The sequence below is a fragment of the Podarcis liolepis genome (genome assembly GCF_965112155.1).
Source record: "Podarcis liolepis genome assembly, chromosome: 7".
Taxonomy (NCBI): Eukaryota; Metazoa; Chordata; class Lepidosauria; order Squamata; family Lacertidae; genus Podarcis; species Podarcis liolepis.
In genome coordinates, this window is record NC_139561.1 from 90,880,830 (window position 1) to 90,903,473 (window position 22,644).

The following is a 22,644-nucleotide window of genomic DNA, read 5'->3' on the forward strand; positions in this document are numbered from 1 at the left end:
ATTATTATTAAATTATTATTATAACCTCCAGCTCCAGAGAGCGTCTACCCAGATTCCCAGGTTCTTAGGGGTATTATGTGAGAACAGGATTCTGGATTATTATTATTATTATTATTATTATTATTATTATTATTATTATTATTATTATTATTATTATTATTATTATCTCGCCCTCTGCTCCTTCCTCGGACACCTGTTCCGCATGCAGAACGCCCCTGGCTTCGCTCCTCCCGGGACCCGCTGCCGCCGGAGGCGCATCTCACTACGACTCCCAGCGGCTCGCCAGATGTGCTGCACTACAACTCCCATCGGCCCCAGGGCCTCGCCATCTCCGACCCACCCAGCCACCCCACCCACCCACCGCGAGCTGGGCGCCAGCTGCTGCCCAAGACCGGCTGGCCCCGTCCGCTTTCTGCGCAGCCCAGCGATGCCCTGCCTGCCTGCCGCGCCCCGGGCGCGCCAAAGAAGGAGCAGCAGCAGAGGCGCGCCGGGGCCGGATGGGGGAGCCCCGGGGGCCGGCGCTGCGCGAGGCGGAGCAGGCAGGTGAGCCGGCCCAGCGGGGCGGGGAGGAGCCGCCGGGGAGGCCGGGAGGGGCGAGGCCGAAGCTGCTCCGGCGGGCAGGTGCGCGGATCGGGGCGCGCAGCTGGCGACGCGCCTCCCTCGCCATCCTCGGCTCTTCTTGCAAGCGGCGCCTCGCCATCCTGCAACTCTCCTTCCCCGCAGCCTCCGGCTCGGACGCCCCCCCTCCCCACCAGAGCATGACCCGGGGTGCTCTTTTCTCCAGTGGGGCGCAGATCTAAGGTTCCCCCCCCCAAAAAAACCCCAGCTCGCATTGGAGACACCTCCAAGGATTTAGCAGCGTCGCTTTCCAGCTGCCCCACCCGCCTTGCGCGCCAGCTGCGGGCGCTTTTCTCGCAGGAGGGGCAGAATAAAAGGGGGCTGGATTCTACCCGCCCCCCCCAAAAGCGCGTCCTTCTCCCTCCTTCTGAGCCAGGTAAGGAGAAAATAAAAGACCCTCTTTCTCCCCGCCGGACTTTTGTTCTTAATCTAGCTGCTCCTCCCACTGTTGACGGTTTGTGGGTTTATAAAAAAAATAAAAATCGTTTTTTTCTTGTTGTTTACGACGAAGTACCCGAGGCGCTGCAAGGAGATTTCATGAATAAAAGGAGGAAAGTAAGCTGGGAAGCGCCTCCTGATCTGGCAAGACTTGAGCGCCTCTCGTCAGAAGTCAGCGCCCTTTCGTTCCTTGGAGCTAATTCCCAGGGAATTAGTTCCTCGCAGCTAATTCCCACCTTTAGTTCTGCCATTTTAGCTTGTTTCAAACTGTTTTTTTTTTTTTTAATGTTAGGGCTGTGGTTGCTGTAACCCAGCCCAGGGACCTTGTTGTAAAGGGTGGGTGGGTGTGTAAATAAATTGGAATCAATAATCAAAATAAAATGTTGTTTTTGAAAGTGTGCCGAGATGTGTCTCGAACCTCTGGCTGAGAGTCAGCAACTTCCAGGAGGCCCTCGGATGTTTCGGACTACAGTTCCCGTCAGGTGCTGGCTGGAGCTGGTGGGAGTTGTAGTCTGAAATGTCAGAGTGGGGGGGGGGGTGCCAGGTTGGGGGAGGCTGTTGTAAGGCTTGAGGTCATCATCCCTGCATTTATTTCCATGCAAGCACCACTCCCTTGCCGGGGCAGACATATTGCTTGCAAACTGAGCCCATCCCATTGCACAAGCAATCCAGGAGGATGCCGTGTGTGTGTGTGTGTGTGTGTGTGTGTGTGTGTGTGATATTTCAAAGCGAGTTGTCGAAAGCAGGTAGGAGTGGCTCCCCCAGAGTCTTGGACCATGCACAGGCGAGGCTGCGCTGCACAGAATCCATGTGCCAGATCCTGGCCTTTTCTTTGCGCATTGCAAGCCAGCCTGCGTTCATCCTTCTCAGGACTTGGAGCTGAGGGACCTCTGGTTCCCTGGGTGCAATGTGTGTAAAGGTAAAGGGACCCCGACCATTAGGTCCAGTCGTGGCCGACTCTGGGGTTGCGGCGCTCATCTCGCTTTATTGGCCGAGGGAACCGGTCTACAGCTTCCGGGTCATGTGGCCAGCAGGACTAAGCCGCTCTGGCGAACCAGAGCAGCGCACGGAAACACCGTTTACCTTCCCGCCGGAGCGGTACCTATTTATCTACAGTGGTACCTCTGGTTACTTATGCTTCAGGTTACAGACTCCACTAACCCAGGAATATTACCTCGGGTTAAGAACTTTGCTTCAGGATGAGAACAGAAATTGTGCTCCGGAGGTGCGGTGGCGGCTGCAGGAGGCCCCATTAGCTAAAGTGGTGCTTCAGGTTAAGAACAGTTTCAGGTTAAGAACGGACCTCCGGAACGAATTAAGTACTTAACCCGAGGTACCACTGTACTGTTGAAAATGATATGTTAAAAAACTAATAAAATTACATATATAGTATATAAAAATAAACCCTGACCATTAGGTCCAGTTGTGGCCGACTCTGGGGTTGCGGCGCTCATCTCGCTTTACTGGCCTAGGGAGCCGGTGTGCAGCTTCCGGGTCATGTGGCCAGCATGACTAAGCCGCTTCTGGCAAACCAGAGCAGCGCACGGAAATGCCGTTTACCTTCCCGCCGGAGCGGTACCTATTTATCTATTTGCACTTTGACGTGCTTTCAAACTGCTAGGTTGGCAGGAGCAGGGACTGAGCAACGGGAGCTCACCCCGTCGCAGGGATTCGAACCACCGACCTTCTGATCGGCAAGTCCTAGGCTCTGTGGTTTAACCCACAGCGCCACCCGCTCTGCAAAACTTCGTGAAACTGACGGGCCCGGATGGGCTGGCATTCGTCATTTGTCTTATTCAGAACTGAGGGATAGGAGAGTCACTTTTTCTCCTGCCTCAGGAAAGGTCCCCTGTTGGGTTGCCTAGAAAAGCTTCTGAGTCGCCCCAGGCGAGTGTGTATTCTAAACCAGAGAGGGCCTGGCTGCTTTTGGGCTTCCCGGGAAGGTGGGGTTGGGTGCTCTCCAGAAACAGGATGCCAGCCTGAAGAGGCTCTTGGATCTCCCCCAAAGGCCTCTGCTTCTCCTTTCCAGGTAGAACAACACCTAGAAAATTGTTGGGCTTGAATCGACGTCCCCCAGGGGCTGTTGGACTACAGCTCCCATAATCCCTGACGATTGCCATGCTGGATAGAAATGATGGGAGTTGTAGTCTAGCAACCTCCGGGGACCCAAGGGTGGGAAAAGCTAGTGTAGCAGTTGGGGCAGAGTTGCGGAGCCTAGTTCCGATGGAAGGGAGAGGTGTGTCCGCAGACTGGAGCTCTCCCAAGCCTTCCAGTTAGTGTCCGGGCCCAATTTAAAGTGCTGGTTCTGACCTATGAAGCCTTTCACAGCTCAGGACCTCAATACCTTAAGGACCGCCTCTCCTCATACAAATTGACCAGGGCCTTGCAATCATCATCTGAGGTCCTTTATGAGAGGTTTGGAGGGCGGCAACACAAAAGCGGGGCCTTATCAGTGGTGGCTCCCTGTCTGTGGAAGCCTCTCCCCAGAGAGGCTTGCTTGGAGCCTTCATTACGTGTCTTCAGGTGCCAGGCGAAAGCAGTCCTCTTTACCCAGGGGTCTTGAGCCGTTAAATAATCTATGGCCTGTTAAAACTGGGGTGGGGGACTATTATGACGATTATTTTGTTACTGATTTATTTATTTTGTAAATGATGTTCTTAATGTTGCACACATTAACTCAGCCTTCCCCAACCAGGTTTGCTGGTTGCCTTGTTTCAAAAAGGGCATTATATGGTTAGAAAAGGGCAACCAAAATAGGGGCCACTCCTCTGTGAAGAACAGTTGTAACATTTTGGACTGTTTAGAGAAAAGGTGAGTAGGAAAGCAACATGATGGAAGCTTATAAGATAAGGCACGGCATAGAGAAATTGCCTAGAGAAAAGTTATCCTCCTCCCTCACGACTCGTGGGCAGCCAGGGAAGCTGACTGGAGATTCAGTTGGAGAAAAGAAAGTCCTTCTTCCTGCACTGCCTAGTTAGCCTATGGAACTCCCTCCCACTGGAGGCACGGATGGCTGCCAACTTGGATGGCTTTGAAAAAGAATTTGACAGATTAATGGAGGAGGAGAGGGCTATTGATGGTTATTAGCTCTGCTCTCCCCAGTTGGAGGCAGCAAAACCTCTGAAAACGAGAAGGATAGGGCTTGCAGGTTTCCCATAATGGGCGTCTGGTCGGCTACTTTAAAAGAGGATGCTGGATCAGATAGTTCCCTCTTTGGCCTGATCCAGCAACCTCCTCTTATGTTCTGTTGTAGTCGAAAACATCTGGAAGATCCCTAGGTGGGAAAGGCTGCCCTGGGTCGGTGATCCGGCGTGTTTTCACGCCTTCTTAAGCACTCGCTTCGTGTTTTTTGCACGGAGGCAGAGAACTCTCTGCCAGCAAACGCGTCCTGGCTTGTTCTGGCGGGCGCGTCCGCTGGCGGGACCTGTTCTGGCGAGAGCCGAGGTGACGAAGCGAAGCTGCCGGGGCGAAACCTTCCTAAGGGGTGAGAAGGGAGCCGGCCAAACCGTCTCCCATGGGGGTCCGCCAAACCTTGGACTAAGCTTGTCTGCTGCAGTTTATCTCCTATCTGGCTGGTGAGATCACCAACCTTTTTTCGGGTGGGGTTTTTACTTTGTATTGTTAAATCCCAAACTTAGAGCAAACTTGCATCCAGTGCCAGAAAATATTGCAGGTGTTAATTTTCCTCCCCATAACATTTCTGAATTTGGGTTCTTTTAATAAAAAGCATTGGAAAAATCTGATTCCCAGCTCCCAGTTATTTCTTTAGAATTTTAGAGTTTTATTTGGTAGCGTATATTTTTTAACCGAAAACATACATTGATAATTTTTAGCTTAATTTGCTTTTTAGCATTCGATCTTATAATAAGGATGAACATTTTATATTCCAATGTGCAAACTGTTTAAGGGATGATTTATGCAACATATAAATCCTGTTGAATAAAAATAAAATAAGTGATGGATTCTGGCTTAGTGGATCGAGAGCAAAAAGAGAGTAGGGCTTGGAACTGGCCCTGAAATAATGATAATTTTATTACTGGCCTTTGGCTTGGAATCAACTTGATCCCCTTCCCCTCTTTCCTTTTTCCTTTCTCCTTCTGTGATGGAACTCCTATTTGGGGACTTCCCTGGCTTTTTTCTGGCCCACGTTGGACCAGTCCGGATAGTTGGCCTTGGTGAAGATTTGACGTTTTCATCCCCAAAAAAGTTTTTGATTTGAGTTTCTACTGAAATGAGGCTGCATTTTAACGTTGTAGTTTAATCTTGTTTTTAAGTTGTATTTTAATCAATTGTTTTTATAACTGGTTTTTGCCGCCCTGAGCCCGGTCTTGGTTGGGGAGGGCAGGTATAAATAAAATTTATTATGATTACAGTGGTACTTCGGGTTAAGTACTTAATTCGTTCTGGAGGTCCGTTCTTAACCTGAAACTGTTCTTAACCTGAAGCACCACTTTAGCTAAAGGGGTCTCCTGCTGCTGTCGTGCCGCCGCCACTCGATTTCTGTTCTTGTTCTGAAGCAAAGTTCTTAATCTGAGGTACTATTTCTGGGTTAGCGGAGTCTGTAACCTGAAGTGTATATAACCTGAAGCGTATGTAACCCGAGGTACCACTGTACAGTAATGCATCAAACATTAAAAGCTTCCCTGAACAGGGCTGCCTTCAGATGTCTTCTGAATGTCTGGTAGTTTTTTATCTCTTTGACATCTGGTGGGAGGGCGTTCCACAGGGCGGGCGCCACCACCGAGAAGGCCCTCTGCCTGGTTCCCTGTAACTTGGCTTCTTGCAGTGAGGGAACCGCCAGAAGGCCCTCGGCGCTGGACCTCAGTGTCCGGGCTGAACGATGGGGGTGGAGATGCTCCTTCAGATATACAGTGGTACCTTGGGTTAAGAACTTAATTCGTTCCGGAGGTCTGTTCTTAACCTGAAACTGTTCCCGAGGTACTATTTCTGGGTTAGCGGAGTCTGTAACCTGAAGCGTCTGTAACCTGAAGCGCCTGTAACCCGAGGTATCACTGTATTATTATTATTATTATTACTTATACCCTGCTCACCTGGCTGGGTTTCTGAGTCTGCGCAGAGTGCCAATCAGCCCTCACTGCTAGGATCGGAGGAGAAGCTACATTCTCGAAAGCCGCAACTTGGGCCTTGACCCCAGCACCTATTTTTCTCTTTCCAGAAGCTGAGCATCGCCCAAAGGGCGGAGACACCATCTTTGGGCTCCTCTTCCCCTCTCCTTCCCGGCTGACTTGACCCCGCCATGTCGGTCCTGGTGGAGATTGGCGACAACCAATCGGAGAGGATGACGGCCGACGACATCATCGTCCACACGCGGCAGGTGATGAAAGGGCTGGAGGCTCTGCGCAGCGAGAACAAGAGCATCCATCACCGGCTGCAGGAGGCTTTGCTGAGGGACAGACAGCTCTTGGACGAGAGAGAGGAGGCCGTGGAGGCAGATGCGGAGGCCGTGGACATCCAGGCGCTGGAGCTGCTGGAGGAAAAGCACGACCTTGTCTATAAGAGTCTGGAAGGGATTGAGCTGGGAATTGCGGAGGCCCAGGTATGCTGCAGTGAAGCCATTGGCTGGGCTGCTGTGATGTCACGGAATGTCCGCCAGAGTTCCAGCTTCGGAGGATGGCGGATGCTCACAATTTCTGGGAAGGAACCCAAATCTGGGTGCAGTTGGGAGTTGTGGGGAGAACCTGAGGGGTTTTGTGTTTTAGGGATCTGTGGGGGCAAGGCCCTCTCCCCCCACATAAGAATGTGGGGGAAGAGGTGCCAGAGAGGCAGGCTGGGGTGGTGGCGCTGGGGATCGTGGCCACCTCACCTGCAAAAGGATACGGTAGAGTTGGGAAAGCTTCGGGAAAGGGCGACCAAAATGATCGAGGGGATGGAGCGATTGCAAAAGCTGCAGCGTTTGAGGGTTTTCAGTTTGGAGAAAAAGCGAGGAAGGGGCCGCAGGATAGTCGATTGTAAAATTACCGTATTTTTCGCTGTATAGGACGCACCGGACCATAGGAGGGGGAGAACAGGGGGGGGAAATTCTCCCCCTCTCTGCTCAGCGCCCCTTCAGTGAAGCGGCAGGAGAAACGGAGCCTCTTCCATTTCTCCTCCCGCTTCGCTGAAGGGGCGCTGCGCAGCTCTCCCTCTCCGCTGAAGCCAGGAGACTCTTGCTTTCCCAGCTTCAGCAAAAGGAACCCGAATCCTCCGGAGCGCAGCGGGACCTCCCGCTGTGTCCCAGAGGCTTCAGGCAGCTATCACTGAAACCTGGAGAGCAAGAGGGGTCGGTGCACACCAACCCCTTTCACTCTCCAGGCTTCAGCGAAAGCAACGCAAAGCCTCCGGAGCACGGAGAGAGCGCTCCCTCTGCGCTTCGGAGGCTTCGCGTTGCTATCGCTGAAGCCAAGGAGCCTGCATTCGCTCCATAGGACGCACACACATTTCCCCTTAATTTTTGGAGGGGAAAAGGTGCGTCCTATAGAGCGAAAAATACAGTATGCGTGGCATGAGGAACGCGGCTAGAGAACAGTTTTTCTCTGTGTTGTAACGCAAGAGCTCGTGAACATCGGATGAAGTTGAGGTTCAGGGCTGATAAAAGCAAGGACTTCTCTTTTTTTACACATTTTGCTTTATTTAAGCCCACCTTCCCATCAAACTCAAGATGGTGTTACACCTGTTGTTCCGCTTCTGAAACTTAATGCAATATAATTCATTGAATTCCAACACTTAAGTTTATTTGGTATATACTAAATTCAACTTTTGCACATAGTTTTGAATGAGGGTGGTTCGGTTTTCTGGAGCCTTTCCCCTTTGGCCCAGGGGTTATGAAGATGTTGCCCCTTGGGCAGAGATTTTCCTGCAAAAGCCTTCTCTGGTACCCATGGCATCCACTGCTTTCCCCGCTGCTGAAATTAGGCTCGAAAGAGCATTATGTTGTAGCTAATAGAAAAGGTTGCTGTAATCAGTGTGTGCAACTCTTTTGGCAACTCCTGCTGCATTGTATAACAAACAATCTATGCTTTTGATAAAAGCCAGGACTTCTTCACGCAGCTCGTAGTTAACCTACGGAACTCCCTCCCACTGGAGACAGACAGGGATTGAAGGAATGGGTTTCCAAAATCTAAAATCTGACTGTGCAGGCAGTCTGAAACGGGCCCCAAAATCCTCATTTTTCCTTCTCCAAGGGTGCATTAGCTAAATGCATTAACCTGAGCACTTGAGCAAATGCATAACAAGAACACAGCTGTATAAACAAAGCTCTCTCCTTTATCAGTCCGTGACGCCTAATGAATGGCCTTGTCAGTTCCAAAGTGGAGCAGGGATGGGTCTTATCTTACCCCCTGACCACACAGACGCACAGACCTTGTCAGCCCCCGGGAATGGCGCCAGGAAACCCATTCCTTCAGGCTGGCCACCAACTTGGATGCCTTTAGAAGAGGATTAGGCAAATCCCAGCCACAAAGGCTGCCTCCTCTTTCCACTGTCAGAGGCAGCAATTGCTTCTGAATACCAGCTGCTTGTAACCGTAGGAAGGGAGAGCTGCTCTTGCACTCGGATCCTGATGTTGGGTTTTCCACGGGGATCTGGTCGGCCGGCGAGAGAACAGGAAGCTGGACTAGATGGGCCATTGGCCTGATCCAGCAGCCAGTCTCTTCTGATATTTTTATGGAACCTCCAGGTTCAGAGGTAGTCTATCTCAGTTCTATCTGACCTAGCCACTGTGATCCACACGACAGTCACCTCCAGACTGGATTATTGTAACTCGCTGTACGTGGGGCTGCCCTTGAGACTGACCCAGAAACTCCAGCGGGTGCAGAATGCCGCGGCGAGACTCCTTACGGGGTCCTTGCTACTTACGGGGTCCTCGCTGCGAGATCACATTCACCTGGTGCTATACCAGCTGCACTGGCTCCCAGTGGGGTACAGGATCAGGTTTAAGGTGCTGGTTTTAACCTTTAAAGCGCTATACGGTTTAAAGGTACCTACGGGACCGCTTCTCCTGGTATGTCCCACAGAGGAACCTACGGTCTGCAAATAAAAACATTCTGAAGGTCCCAGGCCACAGAGAGGTTAGGCTGGCCTCAACCAGAGCCAGGACTTTTTCAGCCGTGGCCCCGATCTGGTGGAACGCTCTGTCACAAGAGACTAGGGCCCTGCGGGACTTGACATCTTTCCGCAGGGCCTGCAAGACAGAGCTGTTCCACCAGGCCTTTGGTCAGGACGCAGCCTGACTCCCTCCTCTGGCAATCTGCACAGAATTTTTGCTTAATGGTTGCCATCAGTTTGATTTTAATTATTTTTTATAATGAAATGTTTTTAGAATGTTGGATTATTTGATTGTTGTTAGCCGCCCTGAGCCCGGCTTCGGCTGGGGAGGGCGGGATATAAATAAAAATTATTAATATTATTATTATTATTATTATTATTATTATTATTATTATTATTATTATTATTCTATGGAGCATTTGGCCACTGTGAGAAAAGGATAGTGGGCTGTTTGGCTTGATCCAGCCACCAGGCTCTTAAACCAGGCAGGGGGAGTTGTTGTCGTGGGGGCTGCAGATGTTTAGAGTTTGCAAAGAGTCCACCTACAAACCCAGTTTCCTTCCTCCATCTCGCCCTGCCCCACAGATGATGGTAGCTCTGTCCTCTCACATCGGGTCGCTGGAGGCGGAGAAACAGAAGCTGCGGGCTCAGGTCAAGCGTCTCTGCCAGGAGAACCTCTGGCTGCGGGACGAGCTGGCGCTCACCCAACTGCGCCTTCAGCACAGCGAGGAATCGGTGGCGCAGTTGGAGGAGGAAAAGAAGCACCTGGAATTCCTCAACCAGCTCAGGCAATATGACCCGAGGGATGACCAGGTACGGACAGAGGGATGTGGAAGCCGTGCAGTCCCCAAAATGAGAGGTGCAGGGACGTCCGAAGCTGCCTTCTACTGAATCTGTAATGCTGGACAGAGCTCTCTAAGCATGCGCAAAGTGCCTTGTCCTTACTCCCAGCAAATCTGAAACCTACCCAGGTTTAGAGGGTGAGCCACGGAGGCAAGCGGCCTCTCGGCAGCTGTCAGCCCCAGCACCTTTGAAAACTTACCAGATCCCCTCGCTTATTCATTCCATCAGGCCTTCGTGAACAGGGAACCAGGCAGAGGGCCTTCTCGGTGGTGGCGCCCACCCTGTGGAACGCCCTCCCACCAGATGTCAAAGAGTACAACAACTACCAGACTTTTAGAAGACATCTGAAGGCAGCCCTGTTTCGGGAAGCTTTGAATGTTTTATAGATTATTGTATTGTAATATTTTGTTGGAAGCCGCCCAGAGTGGCTGGGGAAACCCGGCCAGATGGGCAGGGTATAAATAAATTATTATTATTATTATTATTATTATTATTATTTGGAGCAGATCCTCAGACCCCACCCAAAAGGAGATGTTTGAAATGCTCGTCCTGCAAATCTCCCCGAATCACATTTCCAATCTCCCTTGGTTTTCAGGAATGCAGTATTTTGAATATGCAGCTGCTGTATACCCAGGCCAGACCTCCTGGCCCATGATGTTGTAGTAGTAGTAGTAGTAGTAGTAGTAGTAGTAGTAGTGGTGGTGGTAGTATTTATTTATTTATTTATTTATTTATTTATTTATTTATTTATTTATTTCCTGCCCATCTGGCTGGGTTTCCCCAGCCACGCTGGGCGGCTCCCAACAAAATTAATGGATAATAATAGTTTAAAAAGATAAAACATCAGACATTAAAAACATCCCTGAACAGGGCTGACTTCAGGTGTCTTCTAAAAGTTTGGTAGTTATTTTTCTCTTTGACATCTGGTGGGAGGGCGTTCCACAGGGAGGGCGCCACCACAGGGAAGGCCCTCTGCCTGGTTCCCTGTAACTTGGCTTCTCACAGGGAGGGAACCACCAGAAGGCCCTCGGTGCTGGACCTCAGTGTCCGGGCAGAACGATGGGGGTGGAGACGCTCCTTCAGGTATACTGAGCCTTTGAGGCCTTTGAGGGCTTTCAAGGTCAACACCAACACTTTGAACTGTGCTCGGAAACATACTGGCCAATGTAGGTCTTTGAAGACCAGTGTTATATGGTCTTGGCGGCCGCTCCCAGTCCCCAGTCTAGCTGCTGCATTCTGGATTAGTTGTAGTTTCTGGGTCACCTTCAAAGGTTGCCCCACGTAGAACGCATTGCAGTACTCCAAGTGGGAGATAACCAGAGCATGCACCACTCTGGGGAGACCATCTGTGGGCAGGGAGGGTCTCATCCCGCGTACCAGATGGAACTGGTAGACAGCCGCCCTGGACACAGAATGGACCTGCGCTTCCATGGACAGCTGTGAGTCCAGAATGACTCCCAGGCTGCGCAACTGGTCCTCAATTCAAAGTGTTGGTGTTGACCTTTAAAGCCCTAAACGGCCTCAGTCCAGTAAACCTGAAGGAGCTTCTCCACCCCCATCATTCTGCCCGGACACTGAGGTCCAGTGCCGAGGGCCTTCTGGCGGTTCCCTCACTGCGAGAAGCAAAGCTACAGGGAACCAGGCAGAGGGTCTTCTCGGTGGTGGCGCCCACTCTGTGGAACGCCCTCCCACCAGATGTCAAAGCGATAAAAAACTACCTGACATTCAGAAGACATCTTAAGGCAGCCCTGTTCAGGGAAGTTTTTAATGTGTGACATTTTAGTGTATTTTTAATCTCCTGTTGGAAGCTGCCCAGAGTGGCCGGGGAAACCCAGCCAGATGGGCGGGGTACAAATAATAAATTATTATTATTGTTATTGTTATTTTTATTTATTTCTAAGCCAGGAGATGCGGGACTTTACTCTCTTTGCAGGCGGAGAAGGACGACTCGGAGCAGAGGAAGGACAGCCTGTCTTCGCTCTTCCCCAACGATGACGATGAGCAGAGGCAGGGTGCGTACATGGGCCAATGATGCGCGTTAACCTGCGCATGTCTTTTGAGGCTTAACCCCAACATGATGAAACCAAGGCCCTTCCAGAGGTTCAGTGGGAGCTCATTTCTGGCTTCAAGTCAACTTTCTGTTTCCAGTTGCACAAAAGCAGCACCTCAGGCCGGCATTACCCAACTGGGTGCCCTCCTTTTTTTGGGGGGGGGGCAGGACTGCAGTGGTCCCTTGGTTCTCAAACGCTTTGGTACTCAAACAACTTGGAACCCAAACACTGCAAACCAGAAAGCAGGTGTTCTGGTTTGCGACCTTTTTTCGGAAGCCAAACGTTCTCCGATTTGAGTGTTACGCTTCCAATTTGAGTGCCATACTTCCATTTTGAGTGTTACGCTGAGGTCCGTCTGCTTTTGCTATTTATTTTGCATTTTTGTTTTTGCGGCTTTTTGTTTTGTTTTTGCGACGGTGAGGAACCCTGTTCAGCTACCGATTGATTGATTGATTGTGTGATTGCAGTACATTGTTTATTGCTTTCATTTTATGGATCAGTGGTCTTATTAGATCAGGCTTCCTCAAACTCGGCCCTCCAGATCAGGGGTGTCAAACTCAAATTCATTGGGGGCCGCATCAGCAGCTTGGTCACCCTCAAAGGGCCAGTTGTATCTGTAGGACTATGTGTCCACTCTTTATTATCATAAATTATTGTCACTGCATTCAATTATTGATAACAATAAACAGCATCATGAAGCAAAAATATTTCCTGTTTGAAAACAAATATATTTACACCACTAAATTCTGAGCACATTAATTCTACATGATATGTTGTCAAATTATTATAATGGCCACAGATCTTCAAATTCTAAAAACAAAACTTTGATCCCACGCAAGAAAACAAGGTTAGGGCAACTTTAAAACAATTTTAATATCCAGTCGTTAAAAATATAGCAAAACAGGGAGGGGATGCACAAAACTAATAATTAAAATGGGGGGAGGGAATGGAAAACCTTAGACTCTAGATGACCCGTCGGGTCCCTTTCCAACTCTATGAAGAAAGAGGGGTCAAAAAGAGGGGTTCGCATGGAGATTCTGAGCCGAGGAAGCTCCCCGAACCCGAAGGACCGGATGAGGCCACCCTGCGCTCATTTACCTGGGAGCAATTTCCCCTCCCACTTGCAAAACCCAGCGGTGCTTCCTCGCAGGGGAACCTTCCGCACTGCATGCGCGCGTTACCATTGCGCAAAACAGGTAGGCGAGCAAGAAAGCAAGCGAGCGAGGGAGGGAGGGAGGCGGCCGTTCACTTACTTCTCTCTGCAGGTGCAGAAGACGCCGTTGCAAATTATAATAATAATAGCAATGCCCCACTTTTCCTCCAGCTCCCCACTTGCAAAAAAACAAACAAACCCAGATTTGGTGGTGCAGAGGGAAAGCGCCCCAGGAGCTGCTTTGCTGCAGCCGGCGCGCATCACCAGGGAACCACCTCCGGCTGCTTTCGGAGATGGGTTCGCTCTGTGGGTTTGTTTTTCTCTTCCCTCCCTCCCTCCCCCCGAGTCACAATTCCAGGGCTGTGTCCCCTTTAACACCAGCTGATCGCCGGCCGCCTTTGCCCCGGAGCCGGCTGGGAGTTGTAGTCCTGTCCCTGGCCCACGGCGCTGGCACCGGAGGCGCCCAGGCCTTAGCATCATGGGTGTAGCCAAGGGGGGCAGAGGGGGAGCTGCCCCTCTCTAAATCAATAAAAATCATTCCCTCGCTTTCCTCCGCCATGAATACGGAGAACTTTGTGGCCAGCGAGAGGCTCGTGAATGCGGCCTACGTGCAGCAGGGGTCTCAGGGTCGCAGCGCGCACGAGCTCTGCTTGCGGGCCTTACTGGAGCAGGTAAAAAGCTGGGCTCGTCGTTTCTTTCCCCGCTGAGGGAAAGCTGTAGTGGGGGCGTGGCCTTGTCTCCGGAGGCTCCGCCCACCTGCCTGCCTGCTTTTCAGGCCGTGCATGCACTGAAGAGGCGGTTTTCTTGTGTCAAAAAAAAAAAGCAAGAAAAAAAGTTGAAGGCTGGCGGCCGGCGGCGGCTACGCGGGCCACATGATGAGGTCTGGCGGGCCGGATTTGGCCCGCGGGCCTTGTGTTTGACACCCGTGCTCCAGATGTTTTGACTCGGGGGTGGCGTCGCTCATCTCGCTTTATTGGCTGAGGGAGCCGGCATACAGCTTCCAGGTCATGTGGCCAGCATGACTAAGCCGCTTCTGGCAAACCAGAGCAGCGCACGGAAACGCCGTTTACCTTCCCACCGGAGTGGTACCTATTTATCTACTTGCACTTTGATGTGCTTTTGAACTGCTAGCTTGGCAGGAGCAGGGACCGAGCAACAGGAGCTCACCCCGTTGCGGGGATTTGAACCGCCGACCTTCTGATCGGCAAGTCCTAGGCTCTGTGGTTTAACCCACAGCCCCACCCGTGTCCCTTATATACTGTATATAAGACCTTTTTATTATTTCAATGCCAACTTACATGGTTTTAAGAGAAAGCGAGACAAATTCATGGAGGAGGAGAGAGCTGCCAATGGATACTAGCTGTGCCTTGTCTCCAAAGTTGGTTGCAGCAATGATTCTGAATCCTAGTTGCTGGAATTCTGCTTTGCTGGTTTCGCACAGGCAGCTGGTTGCCCACTGTGAAGGCAGGATGCTGGATTAGACTGGCCCTTGGCCTGATCCAGCACCCTCTTCTTGGGTTCTTTCTTATTTCCCTTCCCTGGTGTGGTGACCCCGCGGTCAGAGATAGAATGTCTTGGGAAAGTAGAATTAAGTTATTGGCTAGTAACCTAAAACTCCCACTAGTCTTCTTTCTGGTAGCTAGGCAGGAGGGCCAGTTTTCGGCTGGGTTACATGGGGTTGTGTTTAACCTTCACCCCACCCCAGTGAAGGCCACATTCTAACCCAGTGGGTGGTTTCTCCCGCTTGTGGGGGGCCGTGGGGTGACCTGGGGGCAGCGCTAATAGGCAAAGGAGGGCGCTTGGAGGTGCGAACAAGTATCCAGACTTTGAAAAGCTGGAATCACAGGATCAAATCAATCAGTTTTGTTGAACTAATTAAACTCAATAGTTTTGAGTTTTGAACAAATGTGCAATTAATTATTCCCGATTATAATTTTATTGGGACACGGGTGGCGCTGTGGGTTAAACCACAGAGCCTAGGACTTGCCAATAAGAAGGTCGGCGGTTCAAATCCCCGCGACGGGGTGAGCTCCCGTTTCTCGGTCCCAGCTCCTGCCCACCTAGCAGTTCGAAAGCACGTCAAAGTGCAAGTAGATCAATAGGTACCACTCCGGCGGGAAGGTAAACAGCGTTTCTGTGCGCTGCTCTGGTTCGCCAGAAGCGGCTTAGTCATGCTGGCCACATGACCTGGAAGCTGTACGCCGGCTCCCTCGGCCAATAAAGCGAGATGAGCGCCACAACCCCAGAGTCGTCCGCAACTGGACCTAATGGTCAGGGGTCCCTTTACCTTATAATTTTATTGTGACATTATCTTCCTTAGCAGGTTGTGCAAACTGCTATTCTGAATAACGCTGAGTTTCTGGAACCGAGGGGACAGTGGCTCCCAAAAGTTTGGGAAGCAATGTTTGTTTTTTTGTTAAATCATTTGTATTAATTTTCCAATAAAAAACATCCAATTAACATATCAAATCACAATCCAATAAAAAACTAAAATAAAAAAAGGTTGAATTATCTTCCAAATTGCAATTATTAATTTTTCAGGCTTTCCATAGTCTGGACCTTGAAGCATAACTCCAAATCTCAATCCTGGCTCTCGTTGTTTCCACATTAGAAACACTGTTCTAACCCCCCGACGTTTTCGGATGGGTTCTGGGTTCAGGAATCTTCTCCTGCAATGGGCCTGACTTACCTGTGTCTCTTGTCTGCGGCAGGAGGGAGCCCGAGCGCAGCCGCTTCGGCCGCTCAGCAGGGGGGCTACGAGATCCCGGCGCGGCTTCGGACCCTCCACAACCTGGTGATCCAGTACGCCTCCCAGGGGCGCTACGAAGTGGCCGTCCCCCTCTGCAAACAGGCGCTGGAAGACCTAGAGAAGAGCTCTGGACACAGCCACCCAGATGTAGCCACCATGCTGAACATCTTAGCCTTGGTTTATAGGTAAGGGGGGTGGCAGGGGGCGTGTTGTGTGGGAAAGGGTCCCGGGCTGCTGAGAAGAGCCTTGGAAAGAGAAGACTTAGAGCTTTGATTCCTGCATTGCATGGGGTTGGGCTAGATGGCCTTTGGGCGCCCCTGCCGACTCCCCAATTCTATAAGCATCTTCTGCAGGAGCCCGAGGTTGCACCTTTTAAATATGTCCTGCATTCAGAGGCCATGTTTGGCCGAGTCCTGCTAGCCGGCTCCTTCTCAGGACTTCTGCAGGTGTGGCTGAGGCACTGATGCTTTTCGCATGGCATCTATAGAATAATAATAATACATTTTTATTTAAGCCCCGCCCTTCCTGGTTTAAAAACCGGGCTCGGTGCGGCTAACAGCAAATATAAAACATTGGTTAAAATGCGACTTAAAAGCAGCATAAAACACAACATAAAATGCAGCATCAAAATCAATAAAATTCAAAAATTAAGGGTTAATTTTTGGGAGGTCCTACTAGGGCCAGCAAGGAGACCAAGAAAGGGTTTCTTCGTAGAAGAGGAAAGGGGAAAAGGGAATAGAGGATCAGGCTAATTAAAATTGAAGGCCATATCTATCTCTATCTCTCTATCTATAATTAAATTTTCTATTTTACAATTTAAAGTACAGTCATACCTCAGGTTACAGACGCTGCAGGTTGCGTTTTCACAGGTTATGGATGCTTGCGCAGAAGCACCGAATTGCAACCCACGCGTGCGCAGACGCGGCGCTGCGGATTGCGAATGTGTCTGCTGCATGGATCACGTTCACAACCCAAGCATCCACTGTACTCATTTATACATCCTTAAGTCATCAACAACTTCCCTTCTTCTCTTTCCATGGTTCACGTTACATATAATAAATCCCTGCATAGTTTACAAAAACTATACCGTTCAGTACTCCATTATTGCATCCACCAAAACTTATTTACACTGTTGAATTCATCTCAACGCTGCCAGCGTTTTCAGCTGTACCCTGTTATTTCTCATATATTCAATAAACATTTTCCAATCTCCTGTTTCTTTCCATGCTGCTGACTTCTTCTGCCGCAGGGACCAGAACAAGTACAAGGAGGCCACAGAGCTGCTGAACGATGCTCTCGATATCCGGGAGCAGACGCTGGGTGTGGAGCACCCCGCCGTGAGTGTCCGTCTGGGGCTCGGTGGAGGGTGTTGCTGCTTGGGTCCTGTTAAGGCTTCTCTTCCTTGTCTCTTCTCCTCTGGGAGTATTTGGATGGGTGGGGGCAGAGATCATTTGTGCTGGTCCCGTGGGTTAATGGAGAAGCGAGGTCCAAGTCCAGTCCGAGGTCAAAGGCGCAATATGGAGGCAGTCTGTAAAAGCTGGTGCTGGGTGCAGGGCAGGGAGTCAGGTGAGGTCAGGAATGCAGGACAGGCTTCAGGCAGGAACAGGCTACCTACAATGTTCCTCCCGCAACCTGGGACTGGGGCTGGCCGGCTTTTATCTGCCCCGAGGCATAGAGCGGCCCCGGTCCACAGGTGACTCGCCTCTCCTGGCCTGGAGGCGAGCACTCCTCCTGCGGGAACTTAGTTCCCTCCGCCTCTCTGCCCTGAGCCTCTGCAGCTCAGGAGAGGCTGGAGGGTTACCGGACCCAGAGGCGACCTCAGCTTCCTCCGATGGGGCTGAGAGTGGAGCACCTGCAGTTAATGGGTCCTCCGTCACCTCAGGAGCCAGAGCAGACTCAGTTGGTGCCTGCACCTGAGGATCCAGCACAGGTGAGGACCCTTCAGGCTCAAGCCCCAGCCCCGGCTCAGCTGGTTCTGGAGGCGGGGAATCCTGTGCAGGCTGGGATCCCTCAGGTTCAGCCTCCGAGTCCGAATCCCAGGCCATCACGCCATTTTTCTTGGGAGGGGCAGGTCACTCTCTTAGTAAAAATACAACTCTTCTGGACACCCTTGGAAGTTTTGAAGAGTCTCTTGTGCTCCCAAAAATTTGTTGTTGTTTAATCGTTTAGTCGTGACCGACTCTTCGTGACCCCCTGGATCAGAGCACGCCAGGCACTCCTGTCTTCCACTGCCTCCTGCAGTTTGGTCAAACTCATGCTGGGAGCTTCGAGAACACTGTCCCACCATCTCGTCCTCTCTCGTCCCCTTCTCCTTGTGCCCTCCATCTTTCCCAACATCAGGGTCTTTTCCAGGGAGTCTTCTCTTCTCCTGAGGTGGCCAAAGTCTTGGAGCCTCAGCTTCAGGATCTGTCCTTCCAGGGAGCACTCAGGGCTGATTTCCTTCAGAATGGAGAGGTTTGATCTTCTTGCAGTCCATGGGACTCTCCAGAGTCTCCTCCAGCACCAGAATTCAAAAGCATCAACTCTTCGGCGATCAGCCTTCTTTATGGTCCAAGCTCCCAAAGATGCAGTGTTTAAAAGGTGCTAGGCCTTCGAGGGGGGGGGGGTGAGGAGAGCTTGGCTGATGCCCCTCCCCAAATGGTGCAGTTAGTGCCAGATGCTGCAGCACAATTGCTGACAGCATTGAGGAATCATCTGCATGGAAGTCCTGCGCTCAGAGGATGCTGATTTGGTACCTGCCCAAGTTCAGGGTGTTGCTATTAGTACAGTGGTACCTCAGGTTACAAGGGACGCGGGTGGCGCTGTGGGTTAAATCACAGAGCCTAGCTCTTGCCGATCAGAAGGTCGGCGGTTTGAATCCACGCGACGGGGTGAGCTCCCGTTGCTCGGTTCCTGCTCCTGCCAACCTAGCAGTTCAAAAGCATGTCAAAGTGCAAGTAGATAAATAGGTACGACTCCGGCAGGAAGGTAAACGGCATTTCCGTGCGCTGCTCTGTTTCACCAGAAGCGGCTCAGTCCTGCTGGCCACATGACCCGGAAGCTGTATGCCGGCTCCCTCGGCCAATAAAGCGAGATGAGTGCCGCAACCCCAGAGTCGGCCACGACTGGACCTAATGGTCAGGGGTCCCTTTACCTTTACCTCAGGTTACATACGCTTCAGGTTACATACGCTTCAGGTTACAGACTCCGCTAACCCAGAAATAGTACCTCGGGTTAAGAACTTTGCTCCAAGATGAGAACAGAAATCATGCGGTGGCAGCCGGAGTCCCCATTAGCTAAAGTGGTGCTTCAGGTTAAGAACAGTTTCAGGTTAAGAACGGACCTCTGGAACGAATTAAGTTCTTAACCCGAGATACCACTGTACTGTTGTTTTTATTTTGATTCTTCTTTTTGTGGTTTTATATTTTGATTTTATTCTGTGAACCGCCCTGATGCCTTCTGTATATACAGTGGTACCAGAAAAACAAATAATAACAATAAGATACTGTGTATAAAATAATAAATGAGATACAGTACAATGAGAATAATCGGAAGTTTATTTTATTTTATTTAATCCATCCTTTATCTTTTATTTTCTTCTTTTTCTCTCTCTTTTTTTCTTTTCTTCTTTTTCCACGTAAAGTACGTCCATGTAGCTTGTAGAAAATGTAACATGGTGTATTGTTGTGTAAATTTGTGTTGAATGCTTAATAAAGGTTTAAAAATAAATAAATAAAGGAATAAACAGACCTTTCCTCCTGTTTCTGACAGGTGGCTGCGACTCTTAATAACCTGGCCGTGCTCTATGGCAAGAGGGGGAAATACACAGAAGCCGAACCACTCTGCAAGAGAGCCTTAGAGATCAGAGAGAAGGTACAGGCTTTACCAGAGACCCCAAGAAAAACTCTATTCAACCCATCTTAAGGACTAGAAACTTAACTTTGCTTTTAAAAAAACCAGACAGACAGACAAGGTTCCAATTACGCTGATCTCAGCACTCAGACTCTGACCAGACCCAGAATTGTGGAATACACAATACTTTCAAATTCACATTTTAACAGTAGGATGGTCTGACAATAAGGCTGGCGGAATCAACCTCTTTCTGGTCTCTGCAACTAAAGCGGTGTGTGTGCATGTGCACTGCATCAATCTGCATTTTTAAAAAGAAAAGTACACAAACTCGCATTTCTTTTCTCCCAAAACTTGCTTTAAAAAAAAAAAAAGCTGAGAATGAATGCATTTATATTTCACCATCCCCCCCCCCCAGGAGCTCTAGATGGTATATGCCTGGTTCCCCTCCTCCTTCATTTAATCCCCATCTCAACAGCCCTGCAAGGAATGCCAGGCTGAGAGAGGTCACACCCAGTGGGAGGATTTGAACCCTGGTCTCTGCCAGGTCCCAATGCTAGAATCTCTTACCCACTCTTGTTTTTTAGGTCTTGGGCACTGATCACCCAGACGTGGCCAAGCAGCTGAACAACCTGGCGCTCCTGTGCCAGAACCAGGGGAAGTTTGAGGAGGTGGAGCAGTACTACCAGAGGGCTCTCTGCATCTACCAGACCCGGCTGGGGCCCGGCGACCCAAACGTGGCCAAGACCAAGAACAACCTGGTAAACGATGGGGAGACGTTTTGTGTGTGTCTCAGCCAGAGGACGTTTACTTTTCAGGATCAAAATAAAAAAATTCCTTCCAGTAGCACCTTAAAGACCAACTAAGTTAGTTCTTGGTATGAGCTTTCGTGTGCATGCACACTTCTTCAGATACACTGAAACAGAAGTTGCCAGATCCTTCTATATAGAGAGAAGGTGGGGAGGGGTATTACTCAGAAGGGTGGTGGGAATGGGAGATTGGCAGATAGCTGAGATGAGCCTGTTGACGACTCTTAACGACTGTAATAGGTCTTACAGGAAAAGGCAAGGGGTGAGAAGGTGAGAAATGGCTTAGTCATATTGTATACTTTTCAGGATATTTCAGAAGAGCCTGGCCACTAGAGATCCATCTAGTCCAGCATCCTCGCAGTGGCCAAATAACCCTAAGAACCTAGGAAACAAGGTAGACTGCCTCTGGAGCTGGAGGCTCCACAAGAACCTAAGAACTGGCAATAATAATAATAATAATAATAATAATAATAATAATAATAATAATAATAATAATTTATTATTTATACCCCGTCCATCTGGCCGGGATTCCCCAGCAAACTCTGGGCGGCTTCCAACAAAATATTACAATACCGTAATACATCAAACATTAAAAGCTTCCCTAAACAGGGCTGCCTTCAGATGTCTTCTAAAAGTCTGGTAGTTGTTGTTCTCTTTGACATCTGGTGGGAGGGCGTTCCACAGGGCGGGCGCCACCACCGAGAAGGCCCTCTGCCTGGTTCCCTGTAACTTGGCTTCTCGCAATGAGGGAACCGCCAGAAGGCCCTCGGCGCTGGACCTGAGTGTCTGGGCAGAACGATGGGGGTGGAGACGCTCCTTCAGGTCTACTGGACCGAGGCCGTTTAGGGCTTTAAAGGTCAGCACCAACAATTTGAATTGTGCTCGGAAATGTACTGGGAGCCAATGTAGGTCTTTCAAGACCGGTGTTATGTGGTCCTGGCGGCTGCTTCCAGTCACCAGTCTAGCTGCCGCATTCTGGATTAATTGCAGTTTCCGGGTCACCTTCAAAGGCAGCCCCACGTAGAGCGCATTGCAGTAGTCCAAGCATTCAGAAGCATTGCTGTCTCCAACTGCCAGAGGCAGAACATGGTCATTGTGGCTGGTAGCCATCAGTAGACCTCTCCTCCATGAGTTTATTACTGACTTTCTCAATAATCAAAAGGTCCCAAAATGATTTACAAGAGTAAAATACAGTAGGAAAAAAATACACAGAAATCAAGAGTAAAAGCATCCCATGATTGGTGCAGCCCAAACGATGACAAGGTTGTTGCCAGGCAGGCTTCCCAGGTGGGTGGACATTTAACAGACAGGATCTACTATAGAAGATGACTATTCAGCAACACGACTGCCCTGGTCATTGCAGGACTGTTCGACTTTTGGGTTCCTTTTGACTTACTCGGTGCTGGTGTTTCATTTAGAAATGGTTCATCATGATTCAGTATGTGGGCTGTTTTTAATGTAGAGTAACAACAGCGATGAGGTGTTTTTGTGCACAAACAACACACATTTCAATATTTGCAGCATTTGCACAACAGCCACTTTAAAGCTTTATCTTTCATTTATTTTTGCAATGGCTTTGCTGCCTCGGCGCAACTCAGGAAAAAGCCATCGATTGCAACAATCAGCCATTATATATATATGCATGCAATATGACTGCGGAAGAATAGAAAAATCCGCAAGCAGGATTTCCTAGGTAATAAAGGTTAGGCTGCTCTTGGAGATGAAAAAACATTCGGCTGGAGGTTCCAGCTGTCAGTGCAAATTAAAACCAGCTAAAATTCAGCCTAAGTTGTTGTTGTTGTTTAGTCATTTAGTTGTGTCCGCCTCTTCGTGACCCCCTGGACCAGAGCACGCCAAGCCCTCCTGTCTTCCACTGCCTCCCGCAGTTTGGTCAAACTCATGCTGGTAGCTTCGAGAACACTGTCCAACCATCTTGTCCTCTGTCGTCCCCTTCTCCTTGTGCCCTCCATCTTTCCCAACATCAGGGTCTTTTCCAGGGAGTCTTCTCTTCTCATGAGGTGGCCAAAGTCTTGGAGCCTCAGCTTCAGGATCTGTCCTTCCAGTGAGCACTCAGGGCTGATTTCCTTCAGAATGGAGAGGTTTGACCTTCTT

The 22,644-nt window shown here is 50.0% G+C and overlaps 1 protein-coding gene across 5 annotated transcripts in view; it reads left to right on the plus strand.

Annotated features, from left to right (window-relative positions):
* Positions 1 to 369: 369 nt before the first annotated feature.
* KLC3 (kinesin light chain 3) overlaps positions 370 to 22,644 on the plus strand; it is a 29,767-nt gene continuing 7,492 nt past the window's right edge. The window contains exons 1-8 of one of the 5 annotated variants that reach the window (XM_083516237.1): positions 370 to 543; positions 6,233 to 6,613; positions 9,685 to 9,912; positions 11,876 to 11,954; positions 15,858 to 16,080; positions 17,145 to 17,232; positions 19,646 to 19,747; positions 20,311 to 20,484. In XM_083516237.1, the coding sequence (XP_083372363.1) occupies positions 6,314 to 6,613; positions 9,685 to 9,912; positions 11,876 to 11,954; positions 15,858 to 16,080; positions 17,145 to 17,232; positions 19,646 to 19,747; positions 20,311 to 20,484 (1,194 nt within the window). In that variant the 5' untranslated portion in view covers positions 370 to 543; positions 6,233 to 6,313. Of the gene's footprint in view, positions 544 to 596; positions 995 to 4,515; positions 4,632 to 5,628; positions 5,738 to 6,232; positions 6,614 to 9,684; positions 9,913 to 11,875; positions 11,955 to 15,857; positions 16,081 to 17,144; positions 17,233 to 19,645; positions 19,748 to 20,310; positions 20,485 to 22,644 lie in introns of those variants that run through there. The other 4 variants (XM_083516235.1, XM_083516239.1, XM_083516236.1 and 1 more) reach the window with 4 other exon arrangements.